This window comes from Bombina bombina, chromosome 4 (assembly GCF_027579735.1).
Source record: "Bombina bombina isolate aBomBom1 chromosome 4, aBomBom1.pri, whole genome shotgun sequence".
NCBI lineage: Eukaryota > Metazoa > Chordata > Amphibia > Anura > Bombinatoridae > Bombina > Bombina bombina.
In genome coordinates this window covers 840509207-840524473 of record NC_069502.1, presented here as the reverse complement: position 1 = coordinate 840524473, position 15267 = coordinate 840509207, and the positions used below count along the sequence as shown (strand labels likewise).

General features: G+C 41.9%; 1 protein-coding gene across 2 annotated transcripts in view; it reads left to right on the top strand.

Annotated features, from left to right (window-relative positions):
* The window catches only part of LOC128657224 (gastrula zinc finger protein XlCGF57.1-like), a 129755-nt gene extending 127877 nt beyond the window's left edge, over nucleotides 1-1878 (top strand). For both annotated transcript variants that reach the window (XM_053711489.1, XM_053711488.1), the window contains one exon: nucleotides 332-1878. In XM_053711489.1, coding sequence (XP_053567464.1) covers nucleotides 332-1689 — 1358 coding nt within the window. In that variant the 3' untranslated portion in view covers nucleotides 1690-1878. The remainder of the gene's footprint in view (nucleotides 1-331) is intronic.
* Nucleotides 1879-15267: the final 13389 nt, after the last annotated feature.

Below are 15267 nucleotides of genomic sequence, written 5' to 3'. Positions count from 1 at the left end.
GGCAGCAATTTTGCAACAATGTTATACATTAGCAGGATCACTAGATGGTCGCACTATTTCCCGTCATGCAGTGCTTCAGGCATGTGCACACTACCTACCTAGGTATCTCTTTAACAAAGAATAACATGAGAACAAAACAAATTTATAATAGAAGTCAATTGGAAAACTTGAAAATTGTATTCTCTATCTGAATAGTGAAAGAACAATTTTGGGTTTCTTATCCCTTTAAGCATTAGCATGAAGCTAGGAAAAGGTGTAGGGGTCATAGCCTGCCCCTTACTCTCATGGTAGACATTCATAACATTAATCCCATTGTATTTCTTATCAACAGGTGAATTTACAAACTGCAGTAATCCTAGCCATGGTGAAAATACAGATGCTTGTGTCAATCTTCTTCAAAATCAAAGAAACAATGTGGGAAATGTATGTTCTGAATATGGGAATTTTTTTAGCATGCAATCAAATCTTTTCAGACATCAGAAAATTTATACAGGAGAGAAAGCATTTTCATGTTCTGAATGTGGAAAATGTTTTACTAAGAAATTAGCTCTTATTAGGCACCAGAGAATTCATACAGGCGAGAAAGCATTTTCATGTTCTGAATGTGGGAGATGGTTTGCTCTGAGATCGTATCTTATGAAACATCAGAAAATTCATACAGGAGAGAAAAAATTTTCATGTTCTGAATGTGGGAAGTGTTTTGTTCTGAAACCAAATCTTATTGCACATCAGAAAATTCATACAGGAGTGAAAGCATTTTCATGTTCTGAATGCGAGAAATGTTTTTCTCGGAGATCATATCTTAATACACATCAGAAAATTCATACAGGAGTGAAAGCATTTTCATGTTCTGAATGTGGAAAATGTTTTGCTCTGAAACCACATCTTATTGCACATCAGACAATTCATACAGGAGTGAAAGCATTTCCATGTTCTGAATGTGGGAAGTGTTTTACTGAGAAATCAAAACTTAATATGCATCAGAAATTTCATACAGGAGAGAAAGCATTTCCATGTTCTGAATGTGGTAAGTGTTTTCCTGGGATATCAACTCTTAATACGCATCAGAAAATTCATACAGGAGAGAAAGCATTTTCATGTTCTGAATGTGGGAAATGTTTTGCTCTGAAACCAAATCTTATTGCACATCAGACAATTCATACAGGAGAGAAAACATTTTCATGTTCTGAATGTGGGAAGTGTTTTGCTCGGAAAACATATCTTATTACACATCAGAAAATTCATACAGGAGAAAAAGCATATTCATGTGCTGAATGTGGTAAGTGTTTTCTTCTGAGATCACATCTTATTGGCCATCAGAAAATTCATACAGGAGAGAAAGCATTTTCATGTGCTGAATGTGGGAAGTGTTTTGCTCAGATATCGGCACGTATTGTCCATCAGAAAATTCATACAGGAGAGAAAGCATTTTCATGTTCAGAATGTGGGAAATGTTTTACTAAGAAATCAAGTCTTATTAGACATCAGAATATTCATACAGGAGAGAAACCATTTTCATGTTCAGAATGTGGGAAATGTTTTGGTCGGAAATCACATCTTATTACACATCAGAAAATTCATACAGGAGAGAAACCATTTTCATGTTCTGAATGTGGAAAATGTTTTACCAGCAAAGGAAATGTTGTTACTCATCAAAAACGTCATACAGAAGAGAAAGGATTTCCGTGAACTTTTGCTCAGAAGTTACAACTTATTGTGCATCAGAAAATTCATACCGGAGAGAAAGCATGGTCATGTTTTGCACAGAGCGAATCCCTATGTGCCCTTGTCTGGTTTAGGATAGTCCCCCTAGCTGCATAAAATGCATATTGCTGAATTATAACAAAATAAAAAAATAAATATATATATATATATTGATTTCTAAATACAAATTTTTATTTAAAAAAAAACAAGAAAAAACGCTGAAATAATTTCCATTTTTGTTTATTTTAGAAAGGTTATTTAATATATTTATAAATCCATAAATGATTTTACTATATTTGAGAAAATACCCTCAACAATCTTGTGTATTGAAATAGTAATAAATTAGTATAAACATGATTTTCTTTCATACAGGTGTGACAGATCCATGATCCATTTGATTCTTCAGTGAGATGGGTTCTCAGACCAATGGGCCAATTTTTTATCTATTGGTATTTAGTCACAAACCTATCCAGATGTTTTGCAGGGATGTGTTCTTTGCCTCTTTCTGTTGGTTCATCAATATACTATTCCAGATCTATGTTACAACATTGGTTTTGGCTTTCTACTTGGTTTTCTCCAATAGTAGGGTGCCTAATGTTAAGTACAATTTTTTTGTTATTTGGCACTCTATAAGCCAAGTTATTGTTATGGCTGTGGGCATCAGCGTGATAGCGTACATTTTGGGACTCTTATTTATATGATGCAAGATTGACACGTGCTTCCTCTCATATAATACCAGGTGTCCTCGGTGTTTTACCGTATGTCACGAATACCTCAGAATTCAGCTGAGAAAGGGATAATTCTGTTCAGTTTGTGAGCTAAAAACAGTTATCTGCTTTTCAAGAAGAATTGTGTCCTGGGTTTGTGTTTCTTTGAAGTGCCAGGAGCATCATAAATGCTTGGCAGTGTAAACAGGATAGAATTTTATAGCTTAGACTGTCAGGAGAATACATAATAGAAAACAGGGCCTCAGTCACAGAAACTGACAAGTTCACTAAAAGGACATTGGTATTATGTATATATGTTTAAAACAGTTATGACATTAAGTGAAGGGAAATATATCATATCTGGTATCAAATTGATTCTCCCAATGAAACCAAGAGAGTACTGGTCAGTGTATCTGAATAGAGAGCGGCCTATCAGAAATTATAATGGGTTCTATAATTTCAGGCAAAAAACTTAGTTTATTGAAGGTCATAAAGACAGGGGGGTTTCTTAGCCTGCCCAGGAGGGTGTGGTCAGGCAACCTGACCTATGGAAAATAGGTATAAGAATCTTATTTTTTAACTATTAGATTGTCATTCTTACAAGGGGAGCTGCTCTACAGGGTAAGGACCATTGCTTTCATGCCAGCCCCTGGCACAGATCTTGGAACTAGAAAAGTATTCAGTCTGTTTTTCGCCCTTTTTATTTTAATCTGTTTGTGTGTGTATTTTTATTTGTAACAACTTTTTTATTAATAATGCATTGTGCATAATATTTTTGGCATAATAAATAATCCTTTTATTAAGTTTGGCCTTTGTCTAATAATTGAACCACGTTACTGAAAGAGACTGGAATATTAGAACTGTATAATTTAGGTTATTTTTTTGCTAAATTGTACTCCAAGAGTTAATGTGTAAGTCTGTGTTTTTCTTAGGATTTTCCCTTTAATAGATCCTAAGTGGAGCTTAGATATTGCAGTAAGTTTAGTGTGGGTAGCATTAAAGGGGAGTTTTGGGGCATTTCTTTTACGTCTAGTACAGACTGGAGAGTGTTGTTAACCCTTGCACCCACTGAACTATATCACAAGCTGGCCTGTTGTGGCTAGATTGTGACCTATTAGTGAGAGTAGAAGGGGTCTGATAACCTTTTCTGTGCCAAATAAGTGACTGGAGCAGGGTTGGATAACCTTGGTTCATCACAAATTGGTGAGCAGCGGTGTAGATAATTTTAAATTTTAGTGCTTTTGGATTTGCTATTGTGAAAATCCTGGTACTAAAAGAAATTGTTTCTTACAATATCCAAAGGCTAAAACTCAGTGCATTATATAGTCACACATTGCAAACAGTCCCCTTCCCTATTCTCTGTTTTTCGTTTTTCTTTTATTTTTGCTATGGAGTCATACGAGCAGCAAACTAAAGAGACACTGGCACTCTTATGCCAGGAGCGTGATATTCCAACACGTGTAACGAACAAAGATGGACTAATACAAGCTCTTGTTGAATATGATAACAGCCAAATCACACCAGTTGAGGTCTCAGGAGTGATGTCTGCAGCTGGGGGCAGCGATTCATCAGGATCTGGGGATCCATTGGACTGTTATTTGCAAACTGTTCTGAAACATATGGGCTCAGTGTATGCAAGTTTGCGCATGGAACTGATTACAACATTTTATAAGAGACAGGCTGCTGTGGTAGCAGCTGAGAGACAGGCTACTGTGGAAGCGGCTGAGAGACAGGCGTCTAAGGAAGCTGAGAGAGAGTCTCTGGCAGCTAAGATACAGGCTGCTGAACACCTGTTGTTAGTGAACCTAGAGACCCACCTGCTCCCCGTGTGCGTGCAGAGAATTTTCCCACTCTGGAGAAAGATGGAGATGTGGATGTATTCCTGCATATCTTTGAGAAAGTTTGCAGACAGTTCCAGTTGCCAAGGGAGCAGTGGGCCAAGTTCCTTACCCCTGGCCAGAAAGGTCCTGTGCTGGAGGTGTTTGCTGAACTACCCCCAGAGTTTGATCAGGACTATGATTCCATTAAAATTGCACTGCAGAGGAGATATAATCTTACTCCTGAGGTGTACAGGAAGAAATTTCGTTCTCTGCAGAAAGGTTTGTTAGAGAGCTATACTGCAGCTGTTGGGAACTTAATGACAGCCTTTAAACAGTGGGTCAGAGGATTAAAGGTTACCACTATAGAAGAGCTGGAAGATCTAATAGTGATGGAGCAATTTATGCAGCTGTGCCCAGCAGAAGTTCAAGAATGGGCTTTGGACCATAAACCCCTAACAGCATTGGAAGCTTGTGAGCTGGCTGATTTTTACACAGTCACCAGGGAATGGGAGAAAATCCTTTTCTAAGGGGGGATCCACCTGGAAAGGAGCTGCTGCATGACCCCCCTTCACAAAACCTGCTGTGCCTTTGTTTCATGTGTCTGTTCCCTCTGGGAAAGGAGGGGCTACTGCTTCATCTGGGCAGGGGGATACCCGCAGATGTTTTGCTTGCAACAAAGTGGGCCACATCAGCTCCGCTTGACCAGAGAGGATTACCTTGGAGCAATCAGCTGGAGGGGGTAATCCCTCAGAAGTACCGGCATCTGTTTTATTTGTTATACGTCCAGAGGAAAGCAAACAGGAGAACATGCAACCTGTGCTTGTTGGAACTAAGGTAACACTTGGGCTTCGGGACACAGGCGCAGCCGTGACTTGTACGTCCAGCGCTGGTGCGCTATCAGGACATTATTCTTGGCAGGACTGTAGCAGTTAAAGGGATTGGGGGAATGAAACTTGCAGTGCCTTTGGCACGTGTATATCTTGATTGGGGAGCGGGAGAGGTTTAAGAAATGTGGGGGTATCTGAAAATATTCCTAATGATGTTTTACTGGGTACTGATTTGGGTAGATTGTTATCTCTTTATGTGCCTGACAATGCTACATGTGACCTAGGGACATTAGTTGTAGACCCTTATGTGAAAAGGGCTGTGTGTGAAAATACTCAGAGACATTATAACCAGGAGAGAGGACAGAGTGCATGTGTGCAAAGTGCTGTGCCTGAACTGGGGGTGTCTGTGCTGAGATGTGAACCTATACGAGGAGAGACTGATGGGGGAGAAAGGCAGATAGACTGTGTGGGTCTGTCTGTGCCTGAACCAAGTTTAACTGTACGGGGAGAAACTGTTTGTGAGAGGAGGCAGATGAGTGGTGAGTGTCTGTTGTAGACCCTTATGTGAAAAGGGCTGTATGTGAAAATTCTCAGAGACATTATGACCAGGAGAGAGGACAGAGTGCATGTGTGCAAAGTGCTGTGCCTGAACTGGGGGTGTCTGTGCTGTGATGTGAAACTGTACAGTGTGAGACTGATGGTGGAGAAAGGCGGATAGACTGTGTTGGTCAGTCTGTGCCTGAACCAAGTTTAGCTGTACAGGGAGAAACTGTCTGTGAGAGGAGGCAGATGAGTGGTGAGTGTCTGTCTGTGATTGAATCAGTGGATTATATAGAAGGAGGTGAGATTGATGGGGAGAGAATGACTGGGCCGCTGGATGATGTGTGCCAGGGCCAATTCAGTTCCCTGTGAAAAGACACAATATATGGGATAAGTGGCAGAAGGAAGATGTGTGCTTGTCTGCACCAGTGTCAGAAGGATTCCAGATTCTGTGTGAGGACGCAAAGTGGCAGACTGACTGTGAGAGAGAGCAGGGGGAAAAGCTAGCCCACTATGACAGAAGCAGCAGAGCCACAGATTTCAGAGTGTGTGGGGTAGGAGGATACAGGATACTCTTTGAGGGACCCCCAGAGTGAGTGTGAAAGATTGTGGGTTACAGAGACCCCAGTATCCTCAGCTGTGACCTATAAACAGACTAGGGGACAGAGACTGACACAGACTGCAGGCACAGGGGTGGGGAGTACAGAGAAGTGTATTTACACAGCCCCACAGTGCCATTCAGCAAATACACTGATAGGTGTGCAGCATCAGAGTCCCCAGCAGGCTCAGCAGCTAGGACCCACAGTGGAGAGGAGGGGGCAGTTAGTCAACCCCTACCAACCATAACAGAGTTCAGGAGTACAGGAATTCTACTCCAGTGGGAGGGCAAGGGCCCGTAGTAGTTAAGCAGCAACTGACAGCACACAATATGTTCAGAGAGCACACCATAGGTAGCAAGACCCTAGTTTTCACAGGCACCTCTGTAACAGGGAATTATGTGTTATTCAGGGATAAGATGTAAGCCTAATTGAGGGAGGTACCTGCAAAACCCAGAGATGCCATATTCCCACAAAAACAGTTGCAGGATTTTACTGCCAGAGAGGGAGTATATGAGATGGGGCAAAATGTTCTGGTACTAAAACCCATGAGGCAGAACCAGCTACAGGCTGCATGGGAGGGGCCCTGCAATATATTAAATCAGTTGGGTAGAGCAACTAGTGTGTCACTTTTAAAAGGAGGGCATCCTGCTGGCAAAACTGCTATGTGCAATTTATCTGGCAATGGCATTATCACCGCAAGGGGAAGCTCCCTTTGATACGCATCGGGAGTGGCTCGTAGCCACCCCCTTTTGCGTCTCTTATTGGGGGAGGTGTCACGAATACCTCAGGATTCAGCTGAGAAAGGGTTTATTCTGTTCAGTTTGTGAGCTAAAAACAGTTATCTGCTTTTCAAGAAGAATTGTGTCCTGAGTTTGTGTTTCTTTGAAGTGCCAGGAGCATCATAAATGCTTGGCAGTGTAAACAGGATAGAGTTTATGGCTTAGACTGTCAGGAGAATACATGATAGAAAATAGGGCCTCAGTCAGAAACTGATAAGGTCACTAAAAGGACATTGGTATTATGTATATGTGTGTTTAAAACTGTTATGACATTAAGTGAAGGGAAATCTGTCATATATGGTATCAAATTGATTCTCCCAATGAAACCAAGAGAGTACCAGTCAGTATATCTGACTATAGAGTGGCCTATCAGAAATTATAATGGGCTCTATAATTTCAGGCAAAAAAACTTACGCCTAGATTACGAGTTCTGCGTTAGCCTTAAAAAGCAGCGTTAAGGGGTCCTAACGCTGCTTTTTAACGCCCGCTGGTATTACGAGTATGGCAGGTACAGGTGTACCGCGACTTTTGGCTACCGCAAATCCCCTTACGTCAATTGCGTATCCTATCTTTTTAATGGGATTTGCCTAATGCCGGTATTACGAGTCTTAGTAGAAGTGAGCGGTACAGCCTCTACCTCCCAGACTCCTACCGCATAAAAAAGTCAGTAGTTAAGAGTTTTATGGGCTAACGCTGGAACATAAAGCTCTTAACTACAGTGCTACAAAGTACACTAAACACCCATAAACTACCTATGAACCCCTAAACCAAGGCCCCCCTACATTGCAAACCCTATAATAAAATTATTTAACCCCTAATCTGCCAACCGGACACTGCCGCCACCTACATTATAGCTATGAACCCCTAATCTGCTGTCCCTAACATCGCCGACACCTAGATTATATTTATTAACCCCTAATCTGCCCCCCCCAACGTTGCCGCCACCTACCTACACTTATTAACCCCTAATCTGCCGACCGGACATCGCCGCCACTATAATAAATGCATTAACCCCTAAACCGCCGCAATCCCGCCTCGCAAACACTATAATAAATTTTATTAACCCCTTATCTGCCCCCCCCAACGTAGCCGCAACCTACCTTCAACTATTAACCCCTAATCTGCTGCCCCCAACGTCGCCGCTACTATAATAAAGTTATTTACCCCTAAACCTAAGTCTAACCCTAACATTCGTCGTTAGTCGTCGGGAAGAAGAGGATGCTCCACGTCACATGTCTTGAAGATGGACCCGCTCCGCACCGGATGGATGAAGATAGAAGATGCCGCTTGTATGAAAACTTCTGCTGGATGGAGGACCTCTTCTGCCCTGATCAGATGAAGACTTCTGCCGCTCCGGATGTCCTCTTCTGGCCCATCGGTGCCCGGCTGGGTGAACACAGCTCAAGGTAGGGTGATCTTCAATGGGGTAGTGTTAGGTTTTTTTAAGGGGGGATCGGGTGGGTTTTAGAGTAGGGGTGCTTACTTTGGTGCAATGCCCCGCAAAAAGCCCTTTTAAGGGCTGGTAAAAGAGCTGATTACTTTTGTAATTTAGTATAGGGTAGGGAATTTTATTATTTTGGTGGTCTTTTTTATTTTATTAGGGGGCTTAGATTAGGTGTAATTAGATTAAAATTCTTGTAATATTTTTTTTATTTTTTGTAGTTTAGTGTTTGTTTTTTTTGTAATATAGTTTAGTTTATTTAATTGTATTTTAGTTTAGATCATTGTAGGTAATTTATTTATTTAATTAATTTATTGATAGTGTAGTGTTAGGTGTATTTGTAACTTAGGTTAGGATTTACTTTACAGGTAATTTTGTAATTATTTTAACTAGGTAGCTATTAAATAGTTATTAACTATTTAATAGCTATTGTACCTAGTTAAAATAAATACAAAGTTGCCTGTAAAATAAATATAAATCCTAAAATAGCTACAATGTAACTATTAGTTATATTGTAGCTATCTTATGGTTTATTTTTTAGGTAAGTATTTATTTTTAAATAGGAATAATTTATTTAATTATAGTAAATTTATTTAGATTTATTTAAATTATATTTAACTTAGGGGGGTGTTAGGGTTAGACTTAGGTTTAGGGGTTAATAATTTTATTATAGTAGAGGCGACGTTGGGGGCAGCAGATTAGGGGTTAATAATTGTAGGTAGGTGGCGGCGATGCTAGGGAGGGCAGATTAGGGGTTAATAAAATTTATTATAGTGTTTTCGAGGCGGGAGTGCGGCGGTTTAGAGGTTAATACATTTATTATAGTGGTGGCGATGTCTGGTCGGCAGATTAGGGGTTAATAAGTGTGGGTAGGTGGCGGCGACGTTGGGGGGGGGGCAGATTAGGGGTTAATAAATATAATCTAGGTGTCGGCGATGTTAGGGGCAGCAGATTAGGGGTTCATAGGGATAATGTAGGTGGCGGCGGTGTCCGGAGCAGCAGATTAGGGGTTAATAGTATAATGCAGGGGGCGGCAGATTAGGGGTTAATAAGTTTAAGATTAGGGGTGTTTAGACTCGGGGTTCATGTTAGGGTGTTAGGTGTAGACTTAGAAAGTGTATCCCCATAGGAAACAATGGGTCTGCGTTAGGAGCTGAACGCTGCTTTTTTGCAGGTGTTAGGTTTTTTTTCAGCCAGCTCAGCCCCATTGTATCCTATGGGGAAATCGTGCACGAGCATGTTTTTCCAGCTTGCCGCTACCTTAAGCAACGCTGGTATTGAGGTTAGAAGTGGAGCTAAATTTTGCTCAACGCTCACTTTTCTGAGGCTAACGCAGCCATTCAGAAAACTCATAATACCAGCGTTGGCTTAAGGGAGCGCTGGGAAAAAAAAGGAGCATTAGCTCCGCAAGTTTTTACTGTCAAAACTCGTAATCTAGGCGTTAGTTTATTGAAGGTCATAAAGACAGGGGGGTTTCTTAGCCCGCCCAGGAGGGTGTGGTCAGGCAACCTGATCTATGGAAAATAGGTATAAGAATCTTATTTTTTAACTATAAGATTGTCATTCTTACAAGGGGAGCTGTTCTACAGGGTAAGGACCATTGCTTTCATGCCAGCCCCTGGCACAGATCTTGGAATTAGAAAAGTATTCAGTCTGTTTTTCTCCCTTTTTATTTTAATCTGTTTGTGTGTGTAATTGTATTTGTAACAACTTTTTATTAATAATGCATTGTGCATAATATTTTTGGCATAATAAATAATCCTTTTATTAAGTTTGGCCTTTGTCTAATAATTGAACCACGTTACTGAAAGAGACTGGAATATTAGAACTGTATAATTTAGTTTATTTTTCTGCTAAATTGTACTCAGAGAGTTAATGTGTAAGTCTGAGTTTTTCTTAGGATTTTCCCTTTAATAGATCCTAAGTGGTGGCAGCTTAGATATTGTAGTTAGTTTAGTGTGGGTGGCATTAAAGGGGAGTTTTGGGGCATTTCTTTTACGTCTAGTACAGACTGGAGAGTGTTGTTAACCCTTGCACCCACTGAACTAAATCACAAGCTGGCCTGGTGTGGCTAGATTGTGACCTATTAGTGAGAGTAGAAGGGGTCTGATAACCCTTTCTGTGCCAAATAAGTGACTGGCGCAGGGTTGGATAACCTTGGTTCGTCACACCGTATTTCTGATTTTTCAATTTATAGGTTTTTAAGAGTTTTTTTTCAGAGGAGGTGTTTCCCTTTCTTCAATAGCTCTTTTAATGGGGATATTACCATTTAGCTATATGCTTGTTTTTTTCTGCACTTGACTTAAGTATTAGTTTCCTGCAGTTATGGAGCCTTCTGACTCTGTCCCTAAATCTGCCTTAGAAGCTGGGGCATCTGAACACTTTCCTACCTGTGTTAAATGTTTGTATTGTAAACAACCTGAGGTCTTACCTCCAGCAAACTTATGCAATAAATGTATTCATATTTCTCCAACATTGGTGTGTCCGGTCCACGGCGTCATCCATTACTTGTGGGAAATGTTCTCCCCCACAGGGAAAGGCAAGGAGAGCACACAGCAAGAGCTGTCCATATAGCTCCCCCTCTGGCTCCGCCCTCCAGTCATTCTCCTTGCCGCTCTGAACAAGTAGCATCTACCACGGGGATGGCGAGGAGTTTGTGGTGTTAGTTGTAGTTTTTTATTCTTCTATCAAGAGTTTGTTATTTTAAAATAGTGCTGGCTTGTACTATTTACTCTATAACAGAAAAGTGATGAAGATTTCTGTTTAAGAGGGCTATGATTTTAGCACAAGTAACTAAAATCCATTACTGTTACCACGCAGGACTGTCGAAACAAGAGAACTTCAGTTGGGGGTAACAGTTTGCAGACTCATCTGCTTCAGGTATGACTAGTCTCCTTCTAACAACACAGGCTAATGCTAGATGACAGTCATTTTTCCCCTCAGGGGAAACGGTAAGCCATTTTTCTTTCACCTCAGCAAAAAAGATAACAGGCTTCCCCTTTTTGTTTTTTATGCTGGTAGACACTGTTAGGGGCTAAATCGATTGGTTTTTATTACAATATTATACCATTTGAAATATTTTATAAGCTCACATACACTTGGGAACGTTTTTTATTGATCTGGCTTGTTTTAGACACCTAAATCTAGTCAGGAAGGCCCCTTCACTCATTGAATTTCAAGGCAGTGCATGCAGATTCATGTGAGAGGGTCCTGTGGTTCAGAAAGTGACTCCAAAAGGCTTTTTTCTGTGAATGGTGACCCCTAAGGAAGGTAAAAAGCTGCAGCAAGGCTGTAGCTGGGATTGTGGTGTGTAAAAGCGGTTAAATCCAACAATTAGCTCCGGTTTGCTTGTTTTAAGAGCTAGAGTCTCCATATTTGCTGTGCAATACTTTCTAAGCATTAAGACACTGGGGTCCAAATTTCAGAAAAATCGGATATTGCCTTCATAGTTTTTTGAACATTCAGAAATAAATGTGTCATTTTATTATTTAAAGAGACAGTAACGTTTTTGTTTAAAATCGTTTTTATTGCATTGTTTGCCTGCCTAAATCTGTTTAACATGTCTGTTCCATCAGATAACCTATGTTCTGTGTGTATATAGACAAATGTGGTTCCCCCTTCGAGTGTTTGTGATAATTGCGCCATAGCGTCCAAACAAAATCAGGACAGCTCTGTTATTTTTCATAATGTTGCCCAAGATGATTTATCTAATGAAGGTAGTGGGGATAGCTCTACATCCTCTCCTTCTGTGTCTACACCAGCTTTGCCCGCGCAGGCGACACCTAGCGCGCCAGTGCTTATTTCTATGCAACAATTATCAGCAGTAGTGGATAATTCTATAGCAAATCTTTTATCCAAACTGCCAGTTTTTCAGAGAAAGCGTGATTGTTCAGTTTTAAATAAAGATAAAAAGGATGAACAATCAGACGCTGACGATGCCTTATCTATTTTACCCTCACATCAATCAAAATTGGCTGTGCGGGAAGGGCTGTCTGAGGGTGAAAATTCAGACTCAGGAAAAAATTCTCAACAGGCAGAACCTGATCTAGTGGCATTTAAGTTTAAGCTAGAACATCTCCGCGCTTTGCTTAAGGAGGTATTAGCTACTCTGGATGACTGTGATTCCATGGTAGTACCAGAGAAGTTGTGCAAATTGGACAAATTTTTAGAGGTCCCAGTGCACAACGACGCTTTTCCAATACCTAAGAGGGTAGCGAACATAGTGGAAAATGAGTGGGAGAAGCCAGGTGTACCCTTTGCCCCACCTCCTATATTTAAGAAAATGTTTCCCATAGTAGACCCTAGAAGGGACGCATGGCAAACGGTCCCGAAAGTTGAGGGAGCTGTTTCAACACTAGCGAAGCGCACAACTATTCCTATAGAGGACAGCTGCGCTTTCAAAGATCCTATGGATAAAAAATTGGAAGGATTGCTTAAAAAGATTTTTGTTCAGCAAGGGTTCATCCTTCAACCAGCTACGTGTGTTATTACTGTCACTTCAGCGGCGTCCTTTTGGTTCGAAGAACTAGAAAGGTCGCTCCAGAAAGAGACTTCCTATGAAGAAGTCATGGACAGAATTCACGCATTAAAGTTAGCTAATTCCTTTATATTGGATGCCGCCTTTCAAATAACGAAATTGGCGGCGAAAAACTCAGGTTTTGCTATAGTAGCGCGGAGGGCGCTTTGGCTAAAATCCTGGTCGGCAGACGTGTCGTCCAAGACTAAGTTACTGAATATTCCGTTCAAGGGTAAGACCCTTTTTGGGCCGGAATTGAAGGAAATTATTTCAGACATCACTGGGGGTAAGGGCCATGCCCTCCCACAGGATAGGCCTTTTAAGGCTAAGAACAAGTCTAATTTTCGTTCCTTTCGCAATTTCAGGAACGGACCGGCTAATAACTCCACTGCCGCTAGACAAGAAGATAACGCGGCCCAGCCCAAACCCGCTTGGAAGCCCATGCAAGGCTGGAACAAGGGTAAACAAACCAAGAAACCTGCTGCTGCTACTAAGACAGCATGAAGGGGTAGCCCCCGATCCGGGACCGGATCTGGTAGGGGGCAGACTATCTTTCTTCGCTCAGGCTTGGGCAAGAGATGTTCTGGATCCCTGGGCACTAGAGATAGTTTCCAAGGGATACCTGTTAGAATTCAAGGGACTTCCTCCAAAGGGAAGGTTCCACCTGTCTCGCTTATCTTCAGACCAGATAAAGAAACAGGCATTCTTACATTGTGTATGAGACCTATCAAAGATGGGAGTGATAAACCCAGTCCCCTCCGGGGAACAAGGTCTAGGGTTTTACTCAAACCTGTTTGTGGTTCCCAAAAAAGAGGGAACTTTCAGGCCAATTCTGGATTTAAAGATATTAAACAAGTTCCTCAGAGTTCCATCCTTCAAGATGGAAACCATTCGGACAATCTTACCAACAATCCAGCAGGGTCAATTTTTGACTACCGTGGATCTGAAGGATGCGTATCTGCATATCCCAATCCACAAATCTCATCATCAGTTCCTGAGGTTCGCCTTTCTGGACAAACATTACCAGTTTGTGGCTCTTCCATTCGGTTTAGCCACCGCTCCCAGAATTTTCACAAAGGTGCTAGGGTCCCTTCTAGCGGTCCTAAGACCGAGGGGCATCGCTGTAGCACCTTATCTAGACGACATCCTAATCCAAGCGTCGTCTCTTTCCAAAGCGAGGGCTCATACAGACATTGTGTTGGCTTTTCTCAGATCTCACGGGTGGAAAGTGAACATAGAAAAAAGTTCACTGTCACCGTCCACAAGGGTTCCTTTTCTGGGAACAATAATAGATTCTGGGGAAATGAAGATCTTTCTCACAGACGTCAGAAAGACAAAGCTTCTAAAAGCTTGTCGAGTTCTTCACTCTATTCCTCAACCCTCCATAGCTCAATGCATGGAAGTAATAGGACTAATGGTCGCAGCAATGGATGTGGTTCCTTTTGCTCGAATTCATCTAAGACCATTACAGCTGTGCATGCTCAATCAGTGGAATGGGGACTATACAGACTTGTCTCCCCAAATTCAAGTAGACCAGGTAACCAGGGACTCACTTCTCTGGTGGTTGACCCAGGATCACCTGTCTCAGGGAATGAGTTTCCGCAGACCGGAGTGGGTCATCGTCACGACCGACGCCAGCCTCTTGGGGTGGGGCGCGGTCTGGGACTCTCTGAAAGCTCAGGGCCTATGGTCGCGGGAAGAGTCGCTTCTCCCGATAAACATTTTGGAACTAAGAGCTATATTCAATGCGCTCCTGGCTTGGCCTCAGCTAGCGGAAGCCAGGTTCATAAGATTTCAGTCGGACAACATAACGACTGTTGCATACATCAATCATCAGGGGGGAACAAAGAGTTCCCTAGCGATGAAGAAAGTAACCAAGATAATCCAATGGGCAGAGAATCACTCCTGTCATCTATCTGCTATTCACATCCCAGGAGTAGACAACTGGGAGGCGGACTATTTGAGTCGTCAGACTTTCCATCCGGGGGAGTGGGAACTCCATCCGGAGGTCTTTGCTCAGTTAACCCAATTATGGGGCATTCCAGACATGGATCTAATGGCGTCCCGTCAGAACTTCAAGATTCCTTGCTACGGGTCCAGATCCAGGGATCCCAAGGCGACTCTAGTGGATGCATTAGTGGCGCCTTGGTCGTTCAACCTAGCATATGTGTTTCCACAGTTTCCTCTCCTCCCCAGGCTCATAGCCAGGATCAAACAGGAGAAGGCCTCAGTGATTCTGATAGCTCCTGCGTGGCCACGCAGGACTTGGTATGCAGACCTGGTGAATATGTCATCGGCTCCACCATGGAAGCTACCTTTGAGACAGGACCTTCT